The 27,550-nt window shown below is 39.5% G+C and overlaps 4 protein-coding genes and 1 long non-coding RNA gene across 6 annotated transcripts in view; 3 read left to right on the forward strand and 2 right to left on the reverse strand.

Moving 5' to 3' along the window:
- The first annotated feature begins 389 nt into the window (after positions 1 to 389).
- LOC116801700 lies at positions 390 to 809 on the forward strand. Its single transcript, XR_004362176.1, has 3 exons — positions 390 to 489; positions 553 to 582; positions 648 to 809. It is a non-coding gene; the product is annotated as an uncharacterized LOC116801700 (long non-coding RNA).
- Positions 810 to 5,838: 5,029 nt separating this feature from the next.
- On the forward strand, positions 5,839 to 6,891 carry LOC6606450 (huntingtin-interacting protein K). Its single transcript, XM_002031217.2, has 4 exons — positions 5,839 to 6,057; positions 6,264 to 6,325; positions 6,389 to 6,496; positions 6,651 to 6,891. The coding sequence occupies exons 1-4, from the start codon at positions 5,952 to 5,954 to the stop codon at positions 6,747 to 6,749; spliced, it is 375 nt and encodes a 124-aa protein (XP_002031253.1). The 5' UTR covers positions 5,839 to 5,951; the 3' UTR covers positions 6,750 to 6,891.
- A 404-nt stretch (positions 6,892 to 7,295) lies between these two features.
- LOC6606451 (dnaJ homolog subfamily B member 12) lies at positions 7,296 to 9,169 on the reverse strand. Its single transcript, XM_002031218.2, has 6 exons — positions 9,037 to 9,169; positions 8,471 to 8,645; positions 8,000 to 8,414; positions 7,823 to 7,935; positions 7,592 to 7,755; positions 7,296 to 7,537 (listed from the first exon to the last, which is right to left on the reverse strand). Exons 1-6 carry the CDS (start codon positions 9,167 to 9,169, stop codon positions 7,425 to 7,427), a joined length of 1,113 nt encoding a protein of 370 aa, XP_002031254.1. The 3' UTR covers positions 7,296 to 7,424.
- Positions 9,170 to 9,885: 716 nt separating this feature from the next.
- LOC6606454 (protein roadkill) overlaps positions 9,886 to 27,550 on the forward strand; it is a 59,224-nt gene continuing 41,559 nt past the window's right edge. Inside the window, exons 1-2 of one of the 2 annotated variants that reach the window (XM_032722453.1) lie at positions 9,886 to 10,331; positions 14,988 to 15,054. Coding sequence is in view for 1 of the 2 variants with exons in the window: in XM_032722452.1 (XP_032578343.1) it covers positions 18,158 to 18,171 (14 nt within the window). In the remaining variant the exon portion in view is untranslated. Of the gene's footprint in view, positions 10,332 to 14,987; positions 15,055 to 15,897; positions 15,991 to 17,922; positions 18,172 to 27,550 lie in introns of those variants that run through there. The other variant, XM_032722452.1, reaches the window with a different exon arrangement.
- Positions 10,409 to 12,700, reverse strand: LOC6606452 (probable cytochrome P450 6d5). The gene is made up of 5 exons (XM_002031219.2): positions 12,101 to 12,700; positions 11,628 to 11,780; positions 11,138 to 11,568; positions 10,771 to 11,019; positions 10,409 to 10,636 (listed from the first exon to the last, which is right to left on the reverse strand). The coding sequence occupies exons 1-5, from the start codon at positions 12,628 to 12,630 to the stop codon at positions 10,473 to 10,475; spliced, it is 1,527 nt and encodes a 508-aa protein (XP_002031255.1). The 5' UTR covers positions 12,631 to 12,700; the 3' UTR covers positions 10,409 to 10,472.

Raw genomic sequence — 27,550 nt, forward strand, 5'->3', positions numbered from 1 at the left:
CCCAGCAAATCGCGCAGCCCCTGCCCCGCCCCTTTTTTTTAGCATGTAACACGATTCGTGTGGATTAACTGCGCACAAGTTGATTGATTGTTTAAATGATGTATAGACATTTGATGGTTTTTTTTTCGTCTGCTCGTGTTCGCCTTCTTGCCTTTGGCTTCTCTAAGTACACTCAGCGAAATATATACTATTTTTGATTTATGTATTATATGTGGGCTTAATTTCCAGTTTAAAATCTATTTTTTATATAAATTTGTAGAAGAAAATACGTAAAAAATTTAAATTAACTTTTATCCTTTACCTTTACAGAAAACTCAAAATTCTATACATATATTTTTTTTCAGTGTATTCACAGCTCACACCTCTCTTGTATTTTCAGCAAAAGTCTGGCTACCGCTCTTCTAATTAGTAACATTCAGGCGAGAAATTAACTTTTGAAGAATTCTGGCTTTTTTTCGCTTTTGATTTTGGCAAACATTTTTCGGAATGGTGAGCACATCAAATTGATTGAGTGGAGCAAAGGAACAAGTTTCTTCTTTTTTCTCCCAAAAGGAAGTGGCATAATAATGAAAGAACCCTTTGGTAAGTTTTGAAGAAGGAAATAAAGAATAATTTGTATGGAAATTATAAATAATGTTATATACTAGGCGGATGTCCGGATGTGTTCATTGATTTACACACTGTGCAAATACCTCGCAATCATTCGTATACAAAGTATGCCCAACTGAAGTGAAAGTAAAAATATTTAAGATAATGTCAATATGCTAATAAGGGATAATCATGTTTCTATAATATATTTAAAACTTAGCAAGGACATGTGCATATATAGTATAGCTTATAAGATTAAACAATAGGTATCAATAGTGCATCAAAGCGTTTTCTTCACCTAAAGTTATGCTGTTCCGCTGTAAAGTATGCAGTGCCATTTACCCTTTATTATCCTGGCCACCCAACGAAAGGATATATGCATATATGTACGCTTAGTGCCCTCTCACTCTGCCCCGCTCTAACCCCATCTCGCTCCCACTTGGTACACCTTAAGTGCGCGGTGGCTGAAAGCGGATGCGGATGCGTAGTTTTGGTTATAAAAAAGAAATATTACGCATTATGCCAAATTGGCGGAGACTGTCGGGCGGCAATAATAACGTTTAGGGTTAAATGCATGACACAATGGCAGACAGTTTTAGTGTTCGCCGGTTATAAAGTCAACGAAAATACGCACTCCCCTCGAAAGTAAGGGTTATGTTATAACCCTATTGATAAGAAGAGAGCCTCGAATGTTTATGCACTTTTCGGTCTGCAAAAGTTACTCACTCTTATCGCAACTTTTCCACTGACTTTTTGCATACTTGCATTCTGATGCTTTTCGCTGGGTTTTTTTCTTTTTTGCCAGAAGGTGAGATTAGGATGTGGATGGAAAAGTGCATAAAATAACAAAGTAACGTATTGAATGGGAAGAACTTTAACTTCAAAGTTACGTTGCACTTAAAAATCATATTCAAAATAATATTTATTGAAGACAACGAGTGTCCTAATGTAATATACATATAATATATATAAATATAGAAATAATATATATATATAATAATATATATATATATATATATATATATATATATAATATATAGAAATATTTATAATTACACATTTTCCTAACCTGTAAAACAAGATCTCAACAGTATTATCTGAGATATCCTGAGATAATTTACTTTTTCGATATAAATTTATTAGTAACGAATTCCTCTTAGTTTCCTTACCATTTCCGATTCTATTTGTCCCAGTCCTTAGGCCATTAATCTTCTAGGCGGTCAATTGTCTACCTCTAGGTTAAGTACCTTTCAGCGAATCCGTGTAGGTAACTTATGTAAATGTTAACAGGCACTAAAAATGAAACAATGCCGGCAAACTAACCTACTGCCAAATACAAATTTATTGAGGCAACACCAAGAACCCAAAACCAAACCAAAAAAAAAAAAACAGAAAAAAAACCCGCCAGTTCATAGGTATGTTGCAAAGGATGTTCGGAGTCGTTTCGCCTAACGACACTAATAAAATATTGAACAGGCCATCGATAACCGAAAGGAGTTACTGTCAACGAACCCTTGAGACGGTGGGAGTTGGAAAATGCTTGTGGGTGGGGCTGGGAAAGCGCTTACGTCGATGGCAAAGATGACGATTAAAACAAATTTCCACGACAACCTGGCGCCGTTTAGCCAGCGGAAGGAAGCGAAATTGTTAAACGCAAAAGTTGCAAAATGTCAGGGATACATTATGGCCCAGGGGGGGAGGGGGGCGGTGGAAAAGTGGGCGTAAGATGGGACTTTACGACAGACAAACTCGAGGGTTTGCACCTTCTTTCTGCGGAGCCGCAGGGGCATGGAGCAACTTGGCAACTTGCAGACAAGTTTTAAATGAATGAGCAGCGGCTTCCGTTCGATGCGTTCCAAACTGGCCAATGCCCAGAACTAGAAAGTACACTCGAAGAAAGGGAAAGATTTTACAAAAGATGCAGATACTTTGTACAAAGAATTGGGTTACCAACGCAGTCAATTCTGCTTATAAAAGCACTACCAATAAAAATGCTTTCATTTCTTTATTCCAAACATTTTTAATAGTAGAAATAGTAAAACATTGATTTTTTAGCATATTTATCTGAAGTAAACGTAATTGTTTTAAGTGTAACGTTTGTGCGTGTGTGCCGCTGAATCGCTGGCTGTGTGTCCATCCTGTGAAGCATGACAATGGCCAAAAGGATGCTTCTTCGAGTGGCGACCACTTGCCAATTGCGATTATGGTTTATGTACACCCCGATAAAGGTCGTCAATAGGTCGCCTTCGCCACACAAGCTCAGCTACCTCAAGGATAGCCCCAAACCCAATCCCAATCCCCATCCCAATCCCCGCCAGCTGAAAGTATCCTTGCAAGGAGCAACTTTTCGTACTTCGCTATCTGTTACAGTTGGAACTTTTGCTGACCATTGGAGCGCCTTCAATGGCTCAATTATTTGCCCCAATCCTCGTTTTTTCTCCAGTTGAGTTGGTTTGATTTCGGTTTTGGTCTTGTTCTTGGTTGCTACAAGGATAATTCCTCGTGGCGTCAGTCAAGCGCTCACCCATAGACATAAATATTTAAGGAAACACACTGGATTTGAGCCGCGCTTTCGAGTGTTATTAGCGTAATTGAGTTTGCTAGCCAATTATGCATGCAATGAGCCAGAAACGCCAACGTTCGCCGCCTTCAAAAACTGAACCAAAAATTTAAAGACCGTCCTTGAATCGCCCATTTGAATGGAATATTCGTGGCTGGGTTGCAGGAGCCGGACGCGTCGTCTGTGCAACAGTTCTTGAAAATTGCATTTTCTTAATTTATTTGCTATGCTAATTTATTTATTGACTGGCCACGAATGCCACAGCCCAATGTCATTTGGCACAGACGACACGGCCTATGGCATCCTGAAAATCACGCAGACAAGTGCATATTAAACAGCAGGGGTCACACTTTTGGGTTCCAAAATGTATTGAAACAAAGGAAACTTAAATAAATATAAATGCGCAAAAATTGTATATGTATATTTATCATTATTAATTACTCTTTTAATATAATTTGTCTATAATACAATTTTATTTTTCAGAAAAGTTTATAATTCTTTAGCAATACTCATTGCTAGTATTGTGAACTCGACTGTATGTGCAGCCAATTGCATTCTGCATTCAGTTCGTGAAGGGAATGCCCCAAAATGAAGCAGGAAGTGTGCTTTCATTCAGCCAGCAGAAATGCTGATTTTTGGTGGAGGTGTGGCAAATTGAACACATGTTCATTGCCAAATTCTTGAATTAAATTGGCTATGGGCATCAGCAATATCATGCAGGTTTCACAATTGATAATCACAAAATTTACATTCAGGTGTTAGTAATTAAAATATGGAAACCAAGAGAGCAGAAAGTTTTAAATATAACAGAAAAGATGCAAATAAATTAAAGTTTGTACTCCTTAAAGTATCTACACATATCTACATTCCTTTAAACATATATCATCATTTCTTGCGCCTTAAATTATTACACAATCCTGATAACTCATTTATGGCGTGTCGTCTGTGCTATCTTTGTATCTATTTCGCACACTTAAAAAGTTGGCATAAAAAGAACAGAAACCACAACCGCACCAAAAAAAGAGACAATAAAACCGAGTGTAAAACGCAAAAAGTAACCACCAGAAGGGAAACAACAAAATCGACAAAATGTTTGCCCTTCGCGAAGACAATGCAAGTTAAATTACGTCATGCAGGCGAATTTAACCCCGAAAAAGTGGCAAAAAAGATACTGTGTGAATTTTTGGGTGCCAGCACCAACACACACGCATGCACACACACACACACACACACACTCACAGGAGCAGGATGCCCCTGTGGATATGCAACGCTCAATTTGCCATTGCCAACCACAATGGCAACCGAAATTGGCAACTTAATTTATGTGCTGCGCTAATTAGCACCATAATTTAATTTCCAACTGGCAAACGGAAAACGGAAAAAATGGGGGAAGCGAGTGTTGAAAAACGGGGAAAATGGAAAATGGCGGAAGCTTGGGTGGCGAAAACGAGAACTGGGCTAACAATGCATTGCCTGTTGCTGCCAATCACATATGCTTCGTTTAAGCTGAGATTTCGCGGGAAAAGAAAATGCATTTTGCCCTTTTGAGTACTCTTCATTAAATGGAAATTAGTTGATATATGAAATATTATTTTTGATTTGTTTTTAATTATTATTAGTCATACAATCTGGTGTGACTGAGTTACTTTAGATATGAAAGTTCCCACAATTCACATTTCTTATTTATTTTCCGATCACTTGCGCGCCGCATGCGAAATTCCGAGGAAAAACCCGGAGCTGCCGAAATAAAATCGAATTAAATGCAGTGCACATATGTCGCCACCCCGTGGATCCCCTTTTCTTTCTCTTTTTGCGACCATCCTTTCGACCCCATCGAACCCCCCCTGTGCGCACACGCCCCCTAACAAATGATGTTGACCGCCCATGGTCATGGATGCTAATTAATCTTGATTTTCAGACCGGGCAAAGCACGCAAGCAGGAGGAACTGTGAGTGTCCTTACGTCAAAGTGACAATTAAATTAATCATGATGGCAAACGATTATGTCAACAGGACACAGTGACACACACATGGACTAGAGGAGCGCCGGCGGGGGAGCTGGACTAAAAAAGGATGTCCCACATGTCCATGGGAGCAGCGAAGTATTCATGTCTCTGCTGCTTCAAAATCTAATTATAGCCGGGCATCAAACTTATAATTAACATTTCGACCGCAGCACAAAAATTGGAATGTGCGAAAGAAGCGAGCAAAGCGCCAAAAGCAGTTACTTACGTTGCATGTGCTAGACATTTTTAATTAGTTTTGCGGTTGACACATAAACTCTAGCATTGACTTTAAATTTAAAGATGTTCCGTTGCCAAATGTTTTATTTAAAACTGGTGTGGAAAACTTTTCACTGTTCTCCCTTTCCTCTTTTTGTCAAAATCAACTCCGTTTAGTTTTTTGTTTAACAATATGACACTATTTCTCAGCGTTCTGATGATTTTACTGTTTCTCTGGTTGGAAGTGTACAATTGTTGAAGTACAATTTTCAAACTACGCGCCTTTGAAACAGGGCTGTCGTGTTCGATCAAAAGCAGCCAGGTGGCAACGCTGCCACTCAGCATAAATGCAATCAATTTACGAAAGCACTAAGAACATAAAGAAAAAAGGCAACTTCCAAATTCGAAATCACATAAGAAACTTCAAAAACTTATAAAATTAAAAACCAAACACTCATAGTTTAATAGTTAAATTCTGTCGATTGTGTTATCGCTAGTAGTCCATCTCTAATCGCACGAGGTGAAGAAATCGCAAAAAAAATTCGGAACGTTTATTGAATTAAACATACAAAACAATTGAAAATGACGGAAGCAGCGGAAATCAACGGCAGAGAAGAAGTGGAGGATGACGAGCAGGATCAAAAGCAAAAGAAATCCGACGTGAAACGACATGACGACGGCGCCGCAGGTAAATATTCCACATGCGCCCCCCTTCCCCAACAATCAACCCATCGTTCCACTAAAAAATTACACAAAAAAAAAAAAAAAATGGCATCTATGAAATATCATGTATTGAAGTGCACACAAAATTTTGGCGCTTAAAAGTGGGAATGAGTAACACCAATCCTAAATAAATTAGGAGCATTTATACTGAAACTTCCATCTTGCTTTTAGATCTGGAACGTGTGACGGATTACGCCGAGGAAAAGGAGATCTCTGCGGACAATATATCCAGCGTAAGTATATTTATAAACAATATAATACTCGTATTAATAATATACTCTTTGTATTATTTACAGGCCGTGGAACAGTTTGGCAACCAGCGTAACAAGGAGAACGAACTGCGAGTAGCCAAAGAAAAGGAGCTCCAGAAGGTCCAAGTCAAGAAGGAGGACATTGAACTGATTGTACGTATGCGAAACTACTAGGAAATACTTTAATTGTAGAGATAGTTCCTTGTAAATCCCTAAGATTTACGAGTATCATGTGTTCCTCCTTTAGTTTCCCATAGATAACTTCCCGCTGATCTCCCTTAGTAATGGGTTTCCTCTGCCATTTCAGATGAACGAGCTGCTGGTTAGCAAGGCGCATGCCGAGAAAGTGCTCCGCGAGCAGAGCGGCGACGTGGTGGCCGCCTTGGAGGCCATCATCAGCAACTGAAGTGCTCGGGTTATCCGGAGTAATCGCCGTCTTTTATGTAGCGTAACACTGCTTTATTTGTACATTTATAAACTCTAGCGAAGAAAACAATACAAAACAAGATTTTTAAGCCCACAAGTTAGAGAAAGAGTGGCTAAACGAATTCATTTTGGATTTATAATAACTTGCAATTTTATTCAGAGTATCGCCACTGCCCATGCGTTCGTGTCCTTAAGAAAAAACCGTTGACAATTTGACTATCAATATGTGATGATGCGTATCCGTGTATAATTTATGTTTATAGTTATCCGATTGCTAAATGAAAAAACAAGAGTCCTTCGTCTCAGCCGCCCACTTATACTCGTAAATATGACTTTTTGGCAGTTGCGTTTGCTCGCTTTCACATATTGCCGATTGCTTTCTATGGAAATGAAAATGCCGATCGATGGATCGTGCTACCAAACGTTATTAGGGAAAATCTGATGTCTCATAGCAGCTCTATGCGTATCCGTTTCCGTTTCGTTTTGGGTGGGGGAGAGAGGGTAGGTATTTAAATAGACATATAAATTATGAAACAAAATAGACAATGAAATTCATTTATAACAACTAAAGCAAAGTATGTAGTAACTACAACCCAGTTAAGGTTTAAAATGGTGGATTTGAGAATTAGCTTTTCGTGTGATAGCATTAACTAATTTATGTGATTAAATACTTTTGCAGATTATCGCACGACGGCGTGTTGATGTTCTGCGCCTTTCTGTACAGGTCCCGATCGCCAAAGGTACGCGCCTTGGCCAGCATTGAGTCGCCTGTAGACCGTTTATGTTAATATCAGTTTAGTATAGTTGCTCTGCCTAACTTACGATAATTCCGCTCTCGACTGCAGGAGTGTTTTAGATGATTCACAAAGTCCTCTTCCACGGATTCCTCTAATCGGGCTACGGATCCCTGGTATTCTGAGTAGAAGTTGTCCTTTACGTAGTATGGTACCTTCAGGGAGTTTGTCTGACGCGTCACCGAATATTTACTGCGAGTTAAGAAAGAAGCCAGATTAGTGCTTAGCCAAGGAAGGACTTTTTTAAGGATTTGCTTACTGAGAGGGCGTCAAGCTGTACATTGGGTCCGAGATGAAGAAGGACGACATCATGGAGAGTCCAATGAGCAGCAAGATGGGCAGCAAGTTGACCAAGGCCGAAGAGTTGTTACCCTTGATAAGGAAAAAAATGGTAATCGTTTAAGGTGCACAAATGGTTTCGACTCGGAACACTTACTTCTCGATCCTCGCGAGCCTGCTGACGACGTCGCTGCTGCCGCATGTAGACATTCTGCTGTGGGAATCCGCCGTTGAAGAACATATTGAACAGCTCCTCGGCACTGATGTCAGCCTGGAATCCGCGCGAATATCCATACTCGTTGTTGTAGTACTGACCGTGTCCATGGTGTCCGCCACCATTGTTTCCGTGACCATTGTGCGACTCATTGATGCCATACAGGTCGTAGTTCTTGCGCTTTTCGGCATCCGTAAGTACGCCAGCAGCATTGCCGAGAGCTTTGAAAGCCTCCACCGACCCAGGAGCCTTATTCTTGTCGGGATGCAATTGCAGAGCCAGCTTCTTGTAGGCCTTTTTGATCTCCGAGTCAGTGGCCGTCTTGCTCACGCCCAGCACTTCGTAGTAGTCCTTACAGCTAATGAATACCAAATGCAATTAGTAATGTGAAAGGTTATATAGAGTGGTACCTACGTTTTGATCTTTCGCACAGCCTCCAACTGATCATTGGTGTAATCTGGGGCACTGGAGCGGGAATCAGAGTTCACACGTTTCCTCGGCCCGCTGTCCTTCTCATCGCTGGCAGCCGCTGTACGGGATTTGCCATTGCTTCCGTTGCTCGAAGTGCTCTTCACCTGGGCAAGCAGCCCTAAAAGATGGGGAAGAAACACGTCAGCGGGTTAAAGGTCTTTATAATAAAGATTTCGCAGGTGCTGCAAAGATGTTCTTTTAAAAATAGTGAATGTAGTGTATATCCTGTATTGTGTAATGACTATTGCTTCACTGCTTTCCATCTTTAAAATATCGTTGAACTGTTTGTCAATAGCTAATTCGATAAAGATCGTACCACTCTACTTGGCTAACCCACGACAGGTGCGACATAACAAACATAACTTTGTTGTTTCTACTGATAAGAACAAACCCGTAGATAACCGCGTTTAAAAGGCAAGGAAAGCATGCTTGCCAAGTGAAATCGGATCGATTGATATGGGAATGTGGACGTAGTGGATCAGTGGATCTAGTTATTTTGTTATCCTTACTTTTGGCATTCTCCGTGGGAAAGAGCCTCTCCGCCTTGAGGAGGAACTTCTCGGCCTTTTCGATTTTGCCCGCGGTGAGCGCTTGGACCGCGAGGTCGATGCACCGCTGGGCCTCGTCCTTGTTTCCGTCCATGGCGCCTTAGTGCGTAATCACTAGTATTAGCTAGTTAACTACGTGGTGATCAAAGTAAATAGTGAGGCTCCGCTCTCTTTATTTGTGTGCGTGAGCGTGTGACGTCTATGGGCTACGCACCAACACACACACGTACGCCTGCTGGGTTCTGGGCTCGAAAAGCCTTGTAAAGCACGGCTTTTTTAGCCTGACACCTTGATCCTTTTTCACTGTGAATTTGCTTTCCACGACACTTTCAATTTAATTGATTTATTTCGGTCAAATTTTTCGTCAGCCGAGAAAAACAAGGGAGTTGCCACACAGTCTAGAAAAAAACACCAACAGGGATGCTTTTCTATGCAGGCGGTGCCATTATATAGCTAGGTTTTTTTTTGCTATAAGCCAGTCACTTAATATAATAAGATATAATAATGTGTAAGGATTCCAATATTTATTTTAAAACAAATTTTCAACATATTTGAAACAATTGTTAAAAACTTTAAATTTCTAGAAATAATTTTATTATTTTATTATTATTAAACTAGAGCACAATTTACATAGTTACCCAATATGTTCAAAAAAAACGATTTAAGCAACTAGCTAAAAAATAGTTGGCTGGTAAACAGCCAAAATTAGCCAAGTGGCCAGGCAGAGTTGCATTGCCGCAGCGTTGCCGGACCGCCGGCGACAAACATATGTATGCGTTCGTGTGGGTGGTAGCGTGTGAGTGTGTGCCGCAGCATGGGAAGCGAGTGATTCGCTGATTCGCCAAATTCGTCGTATTTACTTGGAAATTTGCAAACTAATAGCCAAGGGTCGCCGCCGAACGAGTGCAATCGAATTGGATGCAAAATCCGTTAATTAGGTGCATTGCGGCCGAAAACGTCATCGCCGCGAGTGCGACAGTGTGCGTGTCCCCAGTGCGTGCGCGCCCGTGAGTGTGTGTGTGTGCGTGTGTGTGGCGCAGTTCACACAACTTGGCCTGGAAAAAGTGAAAGAGTATTTTTTCGACCATATTGTGTTGTCATAGCTGGAAAAAGTGCATTTCCCGGCCATATGGAGATTCAGATCATAGGCGAAAAAGTATTCGCTAAGCGAAAGTTTACTCAGAATCCCCCCAATGTCGAGTAAATAGGGCGACTTATGTAAAGCGGAGAACGAGAAACTATTTACATTTACAAAGGTGCGTACGCGCGTGTGTCTGTGTGTGTGCGTGTGACTGTGTGAGGGAGAAGTGCATCCAATTGAAATGTTTGTTCATATTTTCATTACAAATTGCACGTTTATTATAAGGTTTACATGGTTTAATTGCAAGACTTAGAAACTACTTTTTGAGAGACATACGAACGGGAACACCTGATTTGGGCATCAGCGGTACTCCGTGCACGCCGAACTCAATCTCACACTTTTCCTTCCGGATCTCCAGATCGAAGTTCGACAAAACCTTGGCAATCGCTATCTTCACATTCACCTTTCCCATGCGGGCGCCTGGAAAATAGAGGGAAATTTCTTAGTTTCCATGGGAAATTGGAAAGAGATCAGAGGGGTATAGTGGAGTTCAGTAGTACTATCTGCAGTATTCAAACTCCCATTTCACGCTGTTTGAGTAGAACCTGTCTTACCGATACACATCCTGGGTCCCTCGCCGAATGGCAAATAGGCCGCCTGGGTGTAGTCTTTGCCATTCTCCAGATACCGTTCCGGTTTGTAGGCCAGCGGATCGGGGAAGTACTCCTCATCCCGGTGCATTCCGATAAGGGAGATTATGATGGGAGTGCCCTTCTTGATCACAAGTTTGCTATCGGGCACAGGATAGTCCTTGGTGCAGATTCTATTCAGCAGTGGCAGAGCGGGATATTTGCGGGCAGTCTCTGTAAGAAAGTATACAATATTATACCATTTATAAAACAATGTGTAAAGTAGATATGAAACACTGTATAAAACTGCGATTTATAAGACTAAAAAGGCCATATTCCTATCAAAACCTACCGAGTACACAGGCCTCCAGATACTTCATGTCCGAGATGGCGTCGTATGTCAGCTTTCCGCCGTGCTTTTCAATGGCACTGCGAACATCCTGCTTAGCCTTTTCCATCACTTCGGGATTTTGGGTTAGCTCGTATAGGGTAAAGGATGCTGTAGAGGCTGTCGTCTCATAGCCGGCAACGTAGAAGAGGAATAGCTGGCCGGCAATCAAGTCCTTAGACATGGACTTAACTCCATTCTTAGTGCTTTCCGCCGACCATATATTATCGTCAGTGTTGACCTTTCCCTGATTCCGCAGCTGCAGAAGAAGTTGCAGCAGATCCTTGCGAACTATATTGTTCTGCTCTCGAAGATCGACGGTTCGGTTGGACAACTCGCGCATCCTTTCATTGGCCTCCTGTTTCCAGCCGATTTGCACAAAGAATTTCTCCAGCCTGAAAAGGTTGAAAGATATAGGTTTTATGTTTAATAATGAATTCCACCTTCAACTTACCCGGGATACAGGAAACTAGATGCTCCACGAACAATATCTTCAAAGTTCTTACGGTTCACTTTTCTGCTAATAACCTGGAATTCGTTGTTGGGGTCCGCAAAGCTATCTACATCTAGTCCAAAAATAGTCGTGGCAATAATGTCGATGGCGTATCTAACAAAAGAAATAAATAGTGTACTTCATTAGCATTAGGTTATCAGATAAGGGGTATCTGTTTAAATACATTTAGCAACGGCCATAAATTTCGAATGCGTTACGTTATGTTACTTAGTAAGTTCATGTTTCATAGGAGAACAAAACTATTGCAAGTTCTCAGTTCGCGTGAAATAAGATGATTTATAATCCCATCGCAGTCTGAAACTGTGAATAGGTTGTACAAATAATAAGTGTAATTTAGTATTTGTAAAAGTCAAATAATAAGCTACATCTTTGTAACGCAATTGACATTTGCTAATCTAATCGCCACAACTTACGTAGCCATTAGCTTCTTGAGTTCCAGCTCTTTGGCGCCGGTCTCAGGCAGTTGCTTCCTAATGCTGTCCACCAACTTGTCTCCAACGGAATCTGAGGTCTCGAACATGGCCTTCAGTTTTCCGGACGTGAAAGAGGGCGTCAGCTTGGTGCGCAAGGCCCTCCAGCTGGCTCCTTCCATTTGGAACAAACTCGCGGACATGGGATCGTTCTTCTCATCCACATACACGCCACGATCGTGGAAACTGGCAAAGTCCTTGACCAACACATCGTGGGCCAGTTGGGCATCTCGGACCAGAAGAGCCGGTCTCAATGTGAGATACAAACCGATCACCGGTTCCTTTGTCGACTTGTACATGTCGTAGATGGCCATTCCGAAGGATCGCTTTCCCTTCGTCACGGATTCCAGCGCACCGAACGGTATGCTCGCTCCCGTCGATGGGAATCCCTTGCGATCCCAGTAGCTAAATGTCCACTTGAGATAGACATATAGCAGCGTGACTGCAGCGATTAGCAAATATATACCAATCATATTGAATCTATTCTGTTTACTATGTCCGCACTTCTAGCGGTCTACAACGCAACTGACCGGTTGTAGTCGTTAGGCTGGCAAACAATTTCGCCATATGGCTGGGGTGATTACCTTATCTTTGGGTTCGGACGTAAACAAATCCACTCGAGGCGAGCGATTCCCTTAGAGGTAGGTGGCTCAGTCTGCCTGTTTGCTCTTGCCTGGAGGATCGGATCCCTCGCAATGAGTACATCGTATAGTGCTTTCTCAGTGTGACACGACAACTTTGAAATTCTCAGCGGGCGGCAAAAAAGTGCCGACGAATCGTTATTATATTGGTAGGTAGCATTTTTTTTGACCCACCTAGCCAACCCTGCACTGGTGATACGGGAAATCGTTCCGAGATAATGATGGAGCACTTGTCTTTATATATTCTTGAGGGCGTATCGGAATTGAGGAGCTTGGTTTATATGCATTGATCAACACTGATCGCATCTTGGGAATTTATAATGGCACTTGTGCCAATCACTTATATACGCCTGTGATTGATCGTACACATAACTTTTATACATCTCAACAACTGTTATACAACTATATGAAGGCACGAGAAGCTGGCTAATGATGTATATAGTATAGTATATACGATAGAATTTATAACACTTAGTCATAGTAAAGGTGTTATTTTTATCTGGGTTTTGTTTTAATTTGTTGATTTTACACATATGTAAAGGAACATTCTATTCATATCCGCGTTAGTAATTATGTATAACTAGTTTGTTGTATACACATAATCATTACAAATATACACCACTAACAATTAGGAAGCTATTTATAAACCGAGAAAACAGTTTAATAACTTATGTATGGAATAACTTATAACATACCTTTATAGTAAAAGTTTAAAATTTATCTGGGACCACCAAACTGATTTTGTTGTACTATTGCTAGTTAATTAAAAGAGATATACATAGATATTATATTATTATCTTATCATTTAAATTTGATTAAACTTTTGCAATTGCTATCTTCACATTTACTTTTCCTTAGCTAGAAAATACGCAGTATTTTATCTTTCAGATAATTTTAGATCTGTATCTTGTAATGGTTTCTTAACGATGCATTTTCTAGCAGTTAGATTGTTATTTTTGCCATATTTCAGGTAGTGCTTTGGCTGATAGCTTATAGGATTGTAGAAATTCTCGGAATTAAGGTGGCTACCTAAAAGATAGATTACAATGGTAATTTTATTTTTTCAGCATAATTTTGCTTAGTACAGATTCGGCTTAGGATTGCAAGAACTGGGAAATTGCAGATCCTGAAAGATTTATATGAGTAGTTAAACTCGTAGGTAGATTGAGAACTGCACTTTTTAACAAACTGCACAAGGTACAGTTCTTCAGGAACTTCATGTTATTCGTGTCTTTTGATTGTTTTATAATTCATATCAAAATTCGTTCCTACTTATATATGTTGCTTAAACCAGTCTAATCACAGTCAAGTACTTGAAAGATGTGCTTAATTTAAATGAAGCAGATAACTGGTTACCATATCAAAGTGATATAGTTTGCGGGTTGCGCCGAATCGGATTGACCTAGGCCCAGGGGCTATCCCCAATGCTCTGAAGAACCTGTGACTTGCACATATGTATCCCTACAAGCAGACCAACTCTCTCCGCCGCACAAAACTTTCCGCTTGCCTGGTACCGCCTGTTTTGACCCGCTTTGTTGACTTTGACGTTTATGGTAGCGCTCTTCGATGTTCAGGTTGTTCACTTGAGAACTTTGTGCTGTCAAAGTAATTTGTTGTTGCTCTCCGCCACGTTGTTGCCGTTGTTGTTTTTGTGCAGCGAGTGGCAACGACTTTGGTTAAGTATGTAAGCAGTACCCGCACAATGGAAACAACAATAAAAACAACAATGATATAAAGACAACAACAACAGCATGCGGCATACGAAGTCGAAGACGTTGAACCGATTCGAGTATTTCGATTCTTATATATGGGGTTTTTGTCTGAAGTTCGTTGAGTGTATGCAAATAATTTTAAAAATACAATTACAGCCGCGCTAAAAAATGAATGTTTTCGGTCTAATTTTGTCATTTTTGGTAGGAAAATGGGGTTCTAAAATGACTAGCCTACAAAATTATTCAGTTTATTTTAATACAAATTGAATGTTTACGTTTTTTGTTGTATGTATGTATGTGAATCAAAATGTTGTTCTTATAAAACCATTTGATTCTATTGTCTTGCTCTCAGCTGTTACCAACCAAACAAAACCAGATTGAAACAAGTTCGTTTTATTTGTTGCACGAAATTTATTAACATCATTAAATTAATTAGTATATAATTGTCAACAGTAATGCATTCCTCGCCTTTTCCAGACATCTTGACTCGCTTGGCTTCGGCTTGTAAATTACAGGAAGGAACAGCAGTAATAACTTAAACAAGGTGAGTTTCTTTACAAGATCTCTGCAATTAAATCGGGATTACTGGTGCGGTCAGTGGTTAGCAATGTTTTCAATTGAACACTGCCATCGGCAATTATTAAGTCATTAATTCCGGGGGATTAGCTTTCTCTCTCTCTATCGCTCTTATCTTTTAAGCTGCCGACTTGCTCACCCTTAAATAGCCTTGTTCTGCAGAGAGTTGTTGACTTGGGCTTTTACTAGCTAAATCCTAGCACTTGTATGATTTTAGTTCAAAAAGTTTATAAACAACAAAGTTTTTAAACAACAAATTTTACTGTAATGAAAATCAAAACAAACAGTATAAATTTTCTAATTGGATTTAATTGTTACTGCAATCCAATTTGAAATCTGTTATCTTGCTGCCCAAATGTATGCAACTTTTGACATTTTGTATCTTAAAACAAGTGAAATCCTATTAGATATCCTTTTCTTAGACGCCTAAAAGAGCGCAATATAATTGTTACTAGATCTAATAGGTTAATTTATAATAAATATCGAAACTAAAAACCAATTAAGTAAGAATGAGCCCCAGGAACATTTTTGTTTGTAATTGAGGTAGGTAGAGTGGTTTGCATAAAACTTCTACTATATTTGTATCTTATCTTTTTCTACCAAATTCCTTTATCAGATGTAGCTACTTCTTGAGAACTTCTCATTTGTAGTTCGAACTGTGGTTCTTCGCTCTCAAAAAATGCTGGATTCCAAAGCTCCGTTTCGTGCTCTCCGAAGCTTTTCGGCAAAAGCAAAACAAACACACAATGGAAGCAAAACAAAAAAATATATATTAAGAAAAAAGCTCTTCAGTCGTCAGCTGCTGCGCGTAGCGAGTAGTAGTTTGTGTGTGCTTTCCTCGGAAAAATAATTCACATCTGTGTTGCTAACCGATTTTCCGCTTTAACACCCACAATTCGCAACGGTAAATGGTCAGGCGTAAGCAAGAGAGTGTCGAGAATTTTTAAGTTGACGAAAAACGGCAGTTTTCTCGAGTATCGTGCAGCTTAAACGAGTGACCTTAATCCAAAAGCCGTAAACCTTAAAATGTATTAACATTTTTCGGAGTTCAAAAACACGCGCAATTAAACACACAAAGTGAATGACAAACGAGCTTTGGCAAACTCAACAAGATAACAACGACAGGCCTTAACAACTTCCTCAATCTAACGCCCTTCGAAATGTTTTAGGCTATGTATATACACAGCTATATGGAAATAGACCCAGCCTCAAGCTCGAAACTCGAGAATAAAGCGAGCAAAGAAGCTGAAAAGCAAGGCAACTTTTTCTATATAATTGAGTAGAGTCGGCTTTTTAACACCCGGCACGGGCTATTGCTTTCTCGTTCTTGTTCTACCACACCCCCTTCTCTTTCACACCACCCCTAAGTAGCCCACTCTCTCTTTCTTTTGATTGTGACGCAAATCACATGTTTATAATGCCGAAATCGAATTTGATTAAATTTTTATTAACAGGTATATGTTTAAAAAACAAAGCTTTCCGAGCGGCAGCGTTGCCAGATGGGTAGGAAAAGTCGAAACAAAAAAATATTACCGAAATAGCATTGATATTTTCAAAGCAGCGAGAAAGAGAGGCCTAGGGTGTACTACACATGTTTGAACGTGCATAAGCTTTTCCGTTCGTGCAGTTCAATTAAAAACATGTGCTGCCCCCTGTCCAATATTTTTGTTTATTGTTTATAAATGAGAGAACTTTGTTCGCCCTCTCCCCTTCCCTCTCGCTCTTCTCTAGCAGCCATCTCGCTTGCTCTTGCGGTAAATAAGCAGCTGAGGTCAGCGAGCAAACGCCGGCGCAGCTTTTTTGTGACTTTGCAAACACAAAATGGTAGCTTTTTCACTTGCGCAGGTTGTGAGCTTTTTGGTTTTTTTTTCTTTTTTTTTTCTATATGGTTTTTTGTATGTATAAAAGTGGAATCGAGCGATATAGGAAGAACCTTGTATGCTCATGACTAAGGAATGGAATTTAGTGTGTGGTTTTTGTTTTATTTAATTTAGTTTCTCCATCCATCATGCTTGCTCTCATACCGCCGTCTTTCTCGCTGTAGTTTTTGGAGAGCGCCCCTTCTTACAGCAGAAGAAGAATCTTCTGCCGAGGGTCTCTTCTTCTACCAGCGACTTGGGGCGTCAGTGGTGACCTCCAAAGCTGCTTTTGCACTGATTTATTTTGCCGGCCAGCTGCGGAAGCGTTGCTCTTCTTCTTTTCGTAGTTCTTCGTAGTTTTGTATTTTTTCGTATTTATTGATTTCATTACTATTTGGCCGAGGCTGAGCGTTTTTTAATGCCGGCAAGCCATGTGCAAATGCCACGAAAGAGACAAACGCATAGCGGGAGAAAGAGGCAGAGCTATCTCCATACAATAGTCTTTGTTTAATTTAGCTTATCGCACGAAATTCTGCTGATAAGTTGAATCAGTTTTTTTTTATTTTGATGTTGTTTCAGTATCTTTTGTTGCTGGCTTTATTTTTATTTTGATTTGGCATTGAACATGGTACGCTGGTTTTTTCACCCTTCTCTTTCGGTGAGTCGGTGCGAGTGAGAGGGATGCGATTATATTTGTGAGCTGTTTGACTTTTTTGATAATTTCGCGTGCAAATATCACGTATACGACGGGTTGTACCGATCTTGGTCATTATATGGTCGCACACGTTCGCCTCGCAATTGAATGTGATAAAATTGATGTGCCATTTCTTGGTATTCTTTGTTGTCAGAGATGTTCGATAAAAAACAGAGCATATTTCAAGGCGTGCTGTCGTTGTTATTGAAACTCCAAACTCAAAGTGTTATACTTTCTATTTAAGGTTTAATTACAATTTATTTTTTACCTTTAAATTACCCAGATTAAAAGCAAGATGACGTTGATGTGCTAACAATTACTAAAAGATCTTTGAAAAGTGCCAAAAACAAGAATTACCTATAATTTAGTAAATCAATAAAACAAAATCATCGTCAACTTGGAAAACTCAAAGAAAACGTTTTGATTTTCCATTTGAGTTCCGTGTGGGAAGTTGTAGAAGAAAAACCTTCAAAGTGGATACCCTGGCGCTGCCTCTCGGAGGGCTATCTCATGTTAGAATGGCTCTAGCCAGGTAACAACTACCATTCGATAACTGCACTTAGATTATATTTTATTGAAATCATGTTAGGGGTATTCATTAAATTCATTTAAACCGTAAATCTCTAAAACCTTACAGCAGTTTTATGGATAAAGAACTCCGTAACTCTCGAAGATATTATTTTGATATATTTTAATGTGGGATTCTATAGATACATATATAAACAAACACAGTTGCGTAGTCATAGAATTGCCCAGGAAATGTCAAAACATCCATAGGATTCGATGATCTTTACGGACCAATTAGTGATGCCCACGCTAGTAACGAAAATTCAATGTCGTCGCAAATGGTGATTACCGTTAAGCTATGAAAAACACATCCACAATAACAAAATGCAAGGCGAGTGCGCGAAATCGAGGAAACAATCAAACGAAATGTGCAACATTTGATGCGCTCGTGTGTGTGCATTGCATTAAAATTCAGGGGCAATGCCGTGCCTAGATGTAATTACCGTTATAGTCAAGTGCAAACCATATGGCAGATAAATATCGCCTGACCCCTCGCTTTTCAAAAGTGTAATGAAATACGAGGAAAATAATGGAAATGCATTCAGAGTATGAACAAATTTTACATACAGACGCACAGAAAGTAAAAAATATTGGAAAGGGATATAACTGTTCAATAAAGTTAAAAAGGGCTAATACCTTTATCTTCTGTGTAGAAGCTGGCGTAATTGTAATGTGTAACCCTTTTATCAGAGAGAGAGAGAGAGAGTACGAGGTAGATATATTACTGTTAAAGGGCTGTGGGAGGTAAATTGAGTGAGAGGCAAAATTGGCCCTTGTGCGCTTTACTTTCACGGATTCGAATTTCCGAATGTTTATAGCATTGAATTCCCTATTTTCACTATTTATAGAGAGAAAGTGAGCAATGGATTTGAGTGATCTTTTGCTCTGAGAAAGAGAGGGGGAGCGGAAAAATGGGCGTGAGAGCGAGTGAGCATGTAAGCCTCCTGCTAATTCATTCTAATTCATTTGACCGAAGGTGAATTTGCTGCGGGTGGGAGCGAGAGCGCGAGAGGAAGAAGAAGCAGGGCGCACATGTGCACTATAGTAATCCCTCTCTCACTTTGTTTATGTTTTGTTTTTGTAACGGGTTATTTCAATTGTTGTAGCTGAAGCTATTTTTTTCTAATTGTCTATGAGGAAGTGTGTGCAAGCTCTTTCTAGTTGTTTTGTACTTAGGTTTTTTTTCTCTATTTTTCTATTTTGTGCGAAGGTGTTTCCATTTGTAATTACAATTACATGCCTCTGCCTTCGAGTGTGTTTGTATGTGTGCCCGTTTGTTTGATGTAATCATGGGTTACAAAAGCGTTTTGCTATTGCTATTGCTGTTTCAATTTGTGCGATAAGGTCGTTTTGCTCTATGATTTTGCGTAATTACATTTGATAATGTTTCAATGTGAAAACCTTTGCGGGACCAGGCATATGAGGGCAATTTAAGTTGACTCTGTAGTTACTGTAGTAATGTATCTATATTCATAATCAAGTGGAAGTTCTTTGCAGTTGCTAGCACAGTAAACAAATTATACCTTATTAGTATGCATAATGCAATTAAAATTTTTAATTCTTATGCCATTGATTAGCTTATGATTTCCTAATGATATGTTTATATATTTTAAATACGAAAGAGTTCTGATTATAATACGCATATACTCTTTGAATTTCAACAACATCCTTGATAGTCTAACCAATTTCTATATCTTAACTTCAAGTTACCCAACAATTGGCTTAGCTCAGGAATTTCACCGACAAAAAGATGATATTTTCCAAATATTGCCTAATATCTTTTCCTGACACATTCAATATGCCGTTCGGCATTCAAGGTTCTTTGAGTTTGTCGCATTTGTGACACTGAGATTGACAGACAGACAGACTGTGTGAGTTGATGGCGAACCTGTTGAAGAGCTTTTAAGGTCCCAGGGTTTTATCAGATCGACTGGGGAGGGGGGAAATCAATGTGGTCACTGAGAGTGAAGGTTTTCCCCTAATGGGCCAATCCATAATTTTCATTCGGGCCGAGACCCTCAAGCTCTGTCGTTTCCGATTGATAAAGGGTAGAGAGCGTGGTGAAAAGAGACCGAAACATTCGCGTTCTATATTTATATCGATGACATGATTTCATTTCAATGTTCATGCCACAAAACTCACGATTCCGCGCCCGATAACAATGACACAATTCAAGTGTAACTGTGTGGGTGTTGTCGCCTCTGAGCGCGTGTGTGTGTGCGTGTATGCGTGTAAATAAGGTTGTTGTGGCTGTTGTTGTCAGCCACCCGCAACGAAGCTACAATCATTGACCCTCATGCCTTCACAACTGGCTAACACTCACATGGACTCGAAGCGGAGAGGTGTGTGTGTGCTTTTGTGGGTGGAAGGGAAGCTAACTAACTTATTGATTCAAAATTTGTTGGCCATATACATATGAACATACTTTGTAGGCCTATCAACTGGCAGCCTAATTGGTTAACCGTACCAAGGGTATTATGATGTGATATGGGTCGAGGCGAAATTAATGGATTCTCATGCAGAAGCAGATACAGATACATTTACAGCTCTCAACCCAATTTTGTCAAGAACATCAAAACAGAGCTATCATAACATTACATTAGAGTACATTTCAATTAGAGTTTTGCATTGGGGCTTATGTTGCCTTTAATCAGAAATCGACAATGAAATACACAATTTTATAGCTGGCTGTTGTTTGAATCTTTGGTAGAACCAAATTTAAATGACCCTGATATTTATTGGCATTTGAAGGCTGACAAAATGAGATATAGTGATGCTTTCGTTTCAAAGTTGAATGGACTTTTGAAAGAATGTGTATTTTAACTTTCTTATAGCTTTCTAGTATTCAAGCTAGAAAGCAATGGATGAAAATAAATGAAATGAAAATGATAAAGATATTTTATTTGTATAAAACCATTTGTAGTAGGTCGATTATTAGTCGCCTTCATTTAGCCTTTAATTTGGATTTGCCTAAGCGCCCCAATCGCCACCAATCTCAATTACAGCACTTCATTCTCGCCCGCAATTCGCAATCCGCAATCGCATTCAAACATTCGAATGCGAAACAACAAACAGAAATGTTTACAACAAAACGCGACGAAACAATGCACACAGTCGAAAGGAGGTGGAGGCTAAAAGCAAAAAAGCAAAACAACGCATCCGAGCAGAGCGTCGGCAGAGCTGCAGCAGAGCCACGGCAGCGCTGCTCAGCGACAAAAATGCAGCTAAAAAAAAAAAGAAAAAAGCTAAAAAGCGTTGGCGGCGTGCTCGATACCAAAGCGTTGCAGTCGCTGTCGACGTCGCTGCCCGGCCTCTGCTACGATTTAGCCTCGTTACAAGCACAAGCGGTCGGTCGGTTGCTTTGGAGGTGTCAGCTGAGGTGCCAATCTTTTCGTTACAAAATAATGACTGAATCAGGCCTATAAAATGTAATGGAATAGAAATGCCCAAGAATAATACAAAAATGTAGTTCGAACAAAATACATACAATAACAAACAATAAAAAAAAATAATATAAATAAATAAAAATAATAAATAAATCAGGTTTTATAAACAGCTTTATTGTAGATATTAAAAACCTTATTATGTATAGCTCAAAGAAGCTGGGTTCGGAAAAATCGAATTTTTGAAATTTAAAAGCTGGAATCGTTTGCCCATTTTTTGCCCATGTTTGCCCACCAATTAGTTTTTTTTGCCCACGTGCAGTTTTTGAGATATGAATTTTCGAAAAAGTTCGAAAATTTTCGAAGATCAAAAATTTCACTTTTTTCAAATTTTTTTTTTTTTATCGCAATAACATCGTTTGTATGTCTCCATAGCTTACCTTAATTCAAATATTACCGTTTGATTCTCTTTCTTTTAATCTGTAAAAGATCTCTAGGTATTTTAGTTGGGCATCCTTTTTTTCTGCAGTGCACCTTGGCCGCGCCCTCGCAACGCTGGCTGCGCAGTCGCCCTCGCATGTGGCCACAGAAATCGAAATCTTAGCCCCGAATTCGTCACCAACTTTGGATTTGGACACTACTTACATGCCGCCGACGCGGACAGCGACGCCGACGTCGCTGCCAGCAGCGTGTACTACTTTTGTTTTCATTGAAAACGTTTGCTGTAATGTTTGTGGTATGCTACGCTCTCGCTCTCTCCCTTGCTCTCCTGCTGCTGGTTCTCTCTCGCTCTCGCTCCCTCTTTCTCTCTCTCTGCTTCTCTGCTGCACCAGGCTCTGCCGACGTCGCTGCCTGGCGTTGCCTCGCTCATTTGTTTTGGGTCGTATTGACCTTCTTAAAAAGTAGGTAACCTCATTTCTCATTTATCGTGTACAACTTACATGCTGTTGCTCTGCCGACGCCTCTGTCACTCTGCTCCCACCTCTGCCGGCGTCGCTGCCGAGGGTGGGGGGCTTGTCTCCTCTGCGGCCAAAATATATATGTACATAAACAACAACAAAAATCAAAAACTCGCGCGCCAAAGAAACATCGCACGCATTTCGCCACCAAATGCAACGCCTTCAATTGCTTGGCCAAGATTCTTTTATTGGTTGAAATCTTCTCGCACTTGAGGAAAAAATTTCATTATTTTAGAGGCCGACATCTGAGTGATTCCCTTTCTCAAAATGGTCAAATAACTGTCAAATAAGTGGAAAATATATATATTAAAATTAAAGAAATGTTAAATATTTCTGACTTCAAATCAGTTTAATAACTTGATTACTCTGAAACAAAATGTTTTAAATTCTTATATCAATAAACTTGATAAGTATTTATATTTTTTTCTAAGAAGGCCAAATCCCTTTAGAATTTTGGCATAAATTTAATTTAGAGGGCATCTCAGAAAAGATAGACCCGTGCACATTGGAAGGGCATTTTGCTACTGCAAATGCCCCATTAGCTTTGTCTCTCTATTTCCCCATTCTATTTGCCCATTTCGAAGCTACATACATAAGTGAATCGCCAAGTGATCGCTTCCTAGTGCCCCAATGCGCTTACGTCACACTGCGGCGACACTGACAGAAATAATTGCTACGAAGTTTGTAAGAGCGGGGGTGTGGGGCAAGGTTTCCGTTTCGGCGCTAGATTATGTTTCAGACTTTTCCGAAGGTGAGGCATAATAATTTGAAAAGTGTGTAATGTGTTTTCCTACGCTGATTGCACTTGGAATTTATGCTGCGGCGGCGGCTCCCTTGGTTTACTTATGTCTATAAATTTGAGTGTGCGTGCATAAACATTGAACAGTTTTTTGTAATTTTTTTTGTGTTTTGCTCGCTGAACTATAGCAAACCCAAACTGAACTGAACTCAACTCAACTAAGCAGAGCAGCGCTGAGCGGAGCAGCGAGTCGTCGTCGCAGTCTCGTTTACTATTGACACCATTAATGTTGCCCCAATGTAGGTCAATTGCGCGCTAATTGCCCCGCCACTCGCCTTCTGCTGGGGGTCGTTTCGCCTCCTCTCAATGCTGAAAACTGCCACTGCCACTGCCTCTGTGCGCTGCCTCAGCTGCCGCTGATTGAAGCTTTGCTAGCTAGCTGACCTTTTAGGCCGCGGGAGCAGTGCGAGCAAGTTGGCCAAAATGTGACACTTTGGGCATGTTTTAAATGTCGAGTAATAGGTCCTGTATTTCGAGTAGAGCCTGGGGATGGTTGTTCAAAGATGTTGACTTCTTCATAACATTCAGATTCTCAAGGTTGCCGCATAACGGAATGTCCGTGAAGATCAGGGTATAATCAAGCTTATATTGCTCAAATAATTGATTATCGTTAATATCAATATGCAACTTAAGTATTAGCCAAGTTAGTGTTTGGTAATTCTTAAGAATAATTCTCAAACCTGTGATGTTAAGATACAATATTATGATGTACGGATTCTTCACTTATTAAATATAAAATAAAAAAAAAATAAAAACTATAATAATAATAATAATACAAATAAAAAAAAATAATAATAAAAATAAAAAATAATAAAAATAAAAAAAAATAATAAAAAAATAAATAAAAAATAAATATTAAGAAAGTATTAGCCAAGCTCATTTGAACAAAGATGGCTTGAACATTTGGTTTACCTAAGTTAATATATTCTCGGAAGGTCTAAAAATAGCACATCTTATTTTAAAGATTGCTGGTTTCACTTGCGCATTTGTAATCTGCCATACGCAACAGCGTTACGCCGAAATTGCTCATATTACGCATACGCCGTGTGAGACAAGCTTGGTAACCACAAAATAACTCTCAACGCACTGGAATCGCTGCTGCTGTCTTTTTGTTGTTGGGCTCTCTTTTTTTTTTGGGGCAACCAGCCCCAAACTCTGACCTAGTTTCCGCCTTTTTGGGCACCGAAAAAAAAACTTTTGTTGTACATTTATTTCTCTGGCTTTGTATTTTTGCATATTTTATGATTTAATCAAAGGAAATTATACACGCATGCAGAGCATCCCAGGGTGTGTGCCCTGGGGAACGAATCAGACGAATCAGCGTAGTGAAGTTAAGTTAAGTTCCCTCCACCGCACACACACACACACACACACACACAACCACGGGCTGGGGCAATAAAACCGAAACTTGACCTAATTCTGAAAACTGAAAACTGAATTCTGATGCCTTTTTGTCTCCACTTTCGGGCCTGCTAGAAGTGGTTGTTTTCGTCTCTGTACACAACATTCATCTTGCGTAGCTGCGAGTATTTTAATTATGGCATTTCCAATAAACAATTGTAGGCAGGGGAAAATATACAAAAATCGATCTATGAGCTGAGTGAACCACTTGGGAAATCGAATTGCGCTGCTTATGGAAATCATTCGATAAGCAATGAAAACAAGGCAATTGGGTAATGCCACAAAATGTGTTGAGTACGATATGTAATATTATTAAACGAAATGTTACCATACGCGCTTGTACTGCAGTTTTGAAACAAAGCAGATCTGTAAGATTTATGTGCATTTGGGGTTATTTAATCAAGTTTCAAAACTAATATTCACATCTTAAGTGCAATGAGGAAAAATGTGCTGATCAAAGAAATCAAATTACATATTTCTGTAAAGATTTAATGGATTTTAATGATATATGCGATCCAATGCCACATGGTCTAATTTCAGTTCCACATAAAAGCTGTTTATTTAATAGATTATGAACCGAATAAATGGTTTTCAATCGTGTGCAACTTAAGGAAGTTTCGCTTATAAACACTTTTATGTGGCCACACGAATCCACAAGTTCTGCTTTACAAAGAGTGAAACGATTGATAATAATTTCTTGTTGATTTTTTGTTCGTATTTTTCTTAGAGTATATCAATCTTTAGATGTTGAAACGCCCAAATGATGTTGTTTCCTTCTTCGTTCCGCCTTTTTACCTCCCACTTTTGTCTTGTTTGGCTTCTTTATAATTTCCATTCGCAAAATACAATTATTTGATTCACTTGAATCGCACCAGATGGGTTATATATGTATGTAGAGGCTTCTCCCCTTTGATTAATACAATCGTTCCTCTGGCGGGACACCCTTTGCCCCCCGCCAAGTACAGCCCTGCCCACAGTTGCGCTTCTATTTCATTACTACTATTATTACGCTCAGTTTTTGTTGTTGTCGACTGCCTGTTGCTAGCCAATGTCTTTCTTTCCCTCTCTCTTGCTGGCCTCCCTGTCTCGCTCAGTGTAATTTACGCGGTCCAATACTTTTTGCGCTCAACTTATGAAGGGCATGTGTCCTATAAAGTTCAGAGTTTACAAAGTATTTGGATATTTTCATGGTTTTGAGAAACAAATATGTTTTTTGAATAAACTTAATTTCAAGGTTAACTATTTTTATTTAAATAAATCAGTACGATATGTGTACAGGATAGAAAGAATATCAAGTATACGTCTTAAATAAAAAAAATATATTAAATTTCAGTATTTTTATATATTCACCATAAGTGAATACACATAAATAAAGATTATTAATTTTAAATGAAAAAATATACTAAATTTCAGTATTTTTTTTTTTATATCCTCTATAATATGTATTAATATTAATAAAGAATATTGTTTTATATTCGATCAATATTATGATTTTTAGCGCACCTTTAAAGGATCTTCTTTTCCAACTGAACACTGATTTTGATAGGGTATGGGATATTCGACTCGTGTATCCACCGCCGTTGTCATCTGTTTCATTTTTTAATTCGCTTATTCCCTTGGTCTGTCTCGGGTTGGCCGTAGGTATTTCATTTCATTGGCCACCGGGCGATGGGAACAGTAAAACCCAGGCCAACTGAACTGAACTGAGACTGAGTCGAGCAACGTTCTAACCTTGTAATATCCGACGCAGTGGTAGTAATTTTGATGGTTGCTTTTGTTGTTGTTGCTGTTATTATTGTTGTTGTTGGTACCTTTAACCTTTGCTTGGTTAATACGAGCGGCAGCAGCGGCAACAACAAGAACAACAACCTTCTCTGACGTCGTTTTGTCGTATCCTTGAAAGTGTCTATCTGAGGTCATCAACTACAATTTTCGTCGAGCTGTTTGTTGTTACTGTTGGTTGGGGCTCGTTTATCATTGGGCTTTTCATGGTCGACGCTCCGAACGAAAAGGGGAAAATATACAGAAAACATATATATATACATATATATTTACATTCCAGCAACAGCGGTACAAATATTATAAAAAAAGGAGATGCAGGATTTGACCAGGATCTCAAAAACCATAGGGTTGTGTCACGTTGGCCGGCTGTCATATGGTGTATGTGAGTGCGCCACGTGCATTTCATAGTAATTATATGCGAGCGAACACAAACCGATATAGCCCCCACCATATCACCACCCATTATCTGTAATTGCCTTTGTTCAAATATCGATTTTGATAGCAAAGCGTTTTTCCCTGTAAATCGTTCGTGGATTTCCTGTGTTCCATAATCGATGTGGCTAGTAAATCCAAAAATAGGGAGTATGTAGATCATATAAACAAAAGAGAGGGGCCCCATAAACTAAAAATAAGGCAGAGCTAGTACAGTTTTTTAATATTGCATAAAGTTTTCTGAATATTATTTTAGAGATTCGAATTAGGGAAGTTGGACTGCAAATAGACGACAGTTACGTGCGAGACACACGCACATTAGAGTCCATACAGTGGACTAAGCTAAAGTAAACAGAAAAAAAATATCGTTTCAGGTCAGGGTTTCCAAAAGTACACACACGCACACCCGCCCCAGTGATAATTATCTGACAATGAGATTGCGGACCGCCAAGCCAAGCCAACCTCAAAAAGTGAGCTAAAAGGCCGAAAAGAGAGCAGCGTACATATTTACGTATACGTGGCGGAGGGGTTTAAGTAAACTGCATTAATGAATCTGGGTTATAATTGAAATCAATGGACAACGGACAG

Source organism: Drosophila sechellia, chromosome 3R (assembly GCF_004382195.2).
Source record: "Drosophila sechellia strain sech25 chromosome 3R, ASM438219v1, whole genome shotgun sequence".
NCBI classification, from domain to species: domain Eukaryota; kingdom Metazoa; phylum Arthropoda; class Insecta; order Diptera; family Drosophilidae; genus Drosophila; species Drosophila sechellia.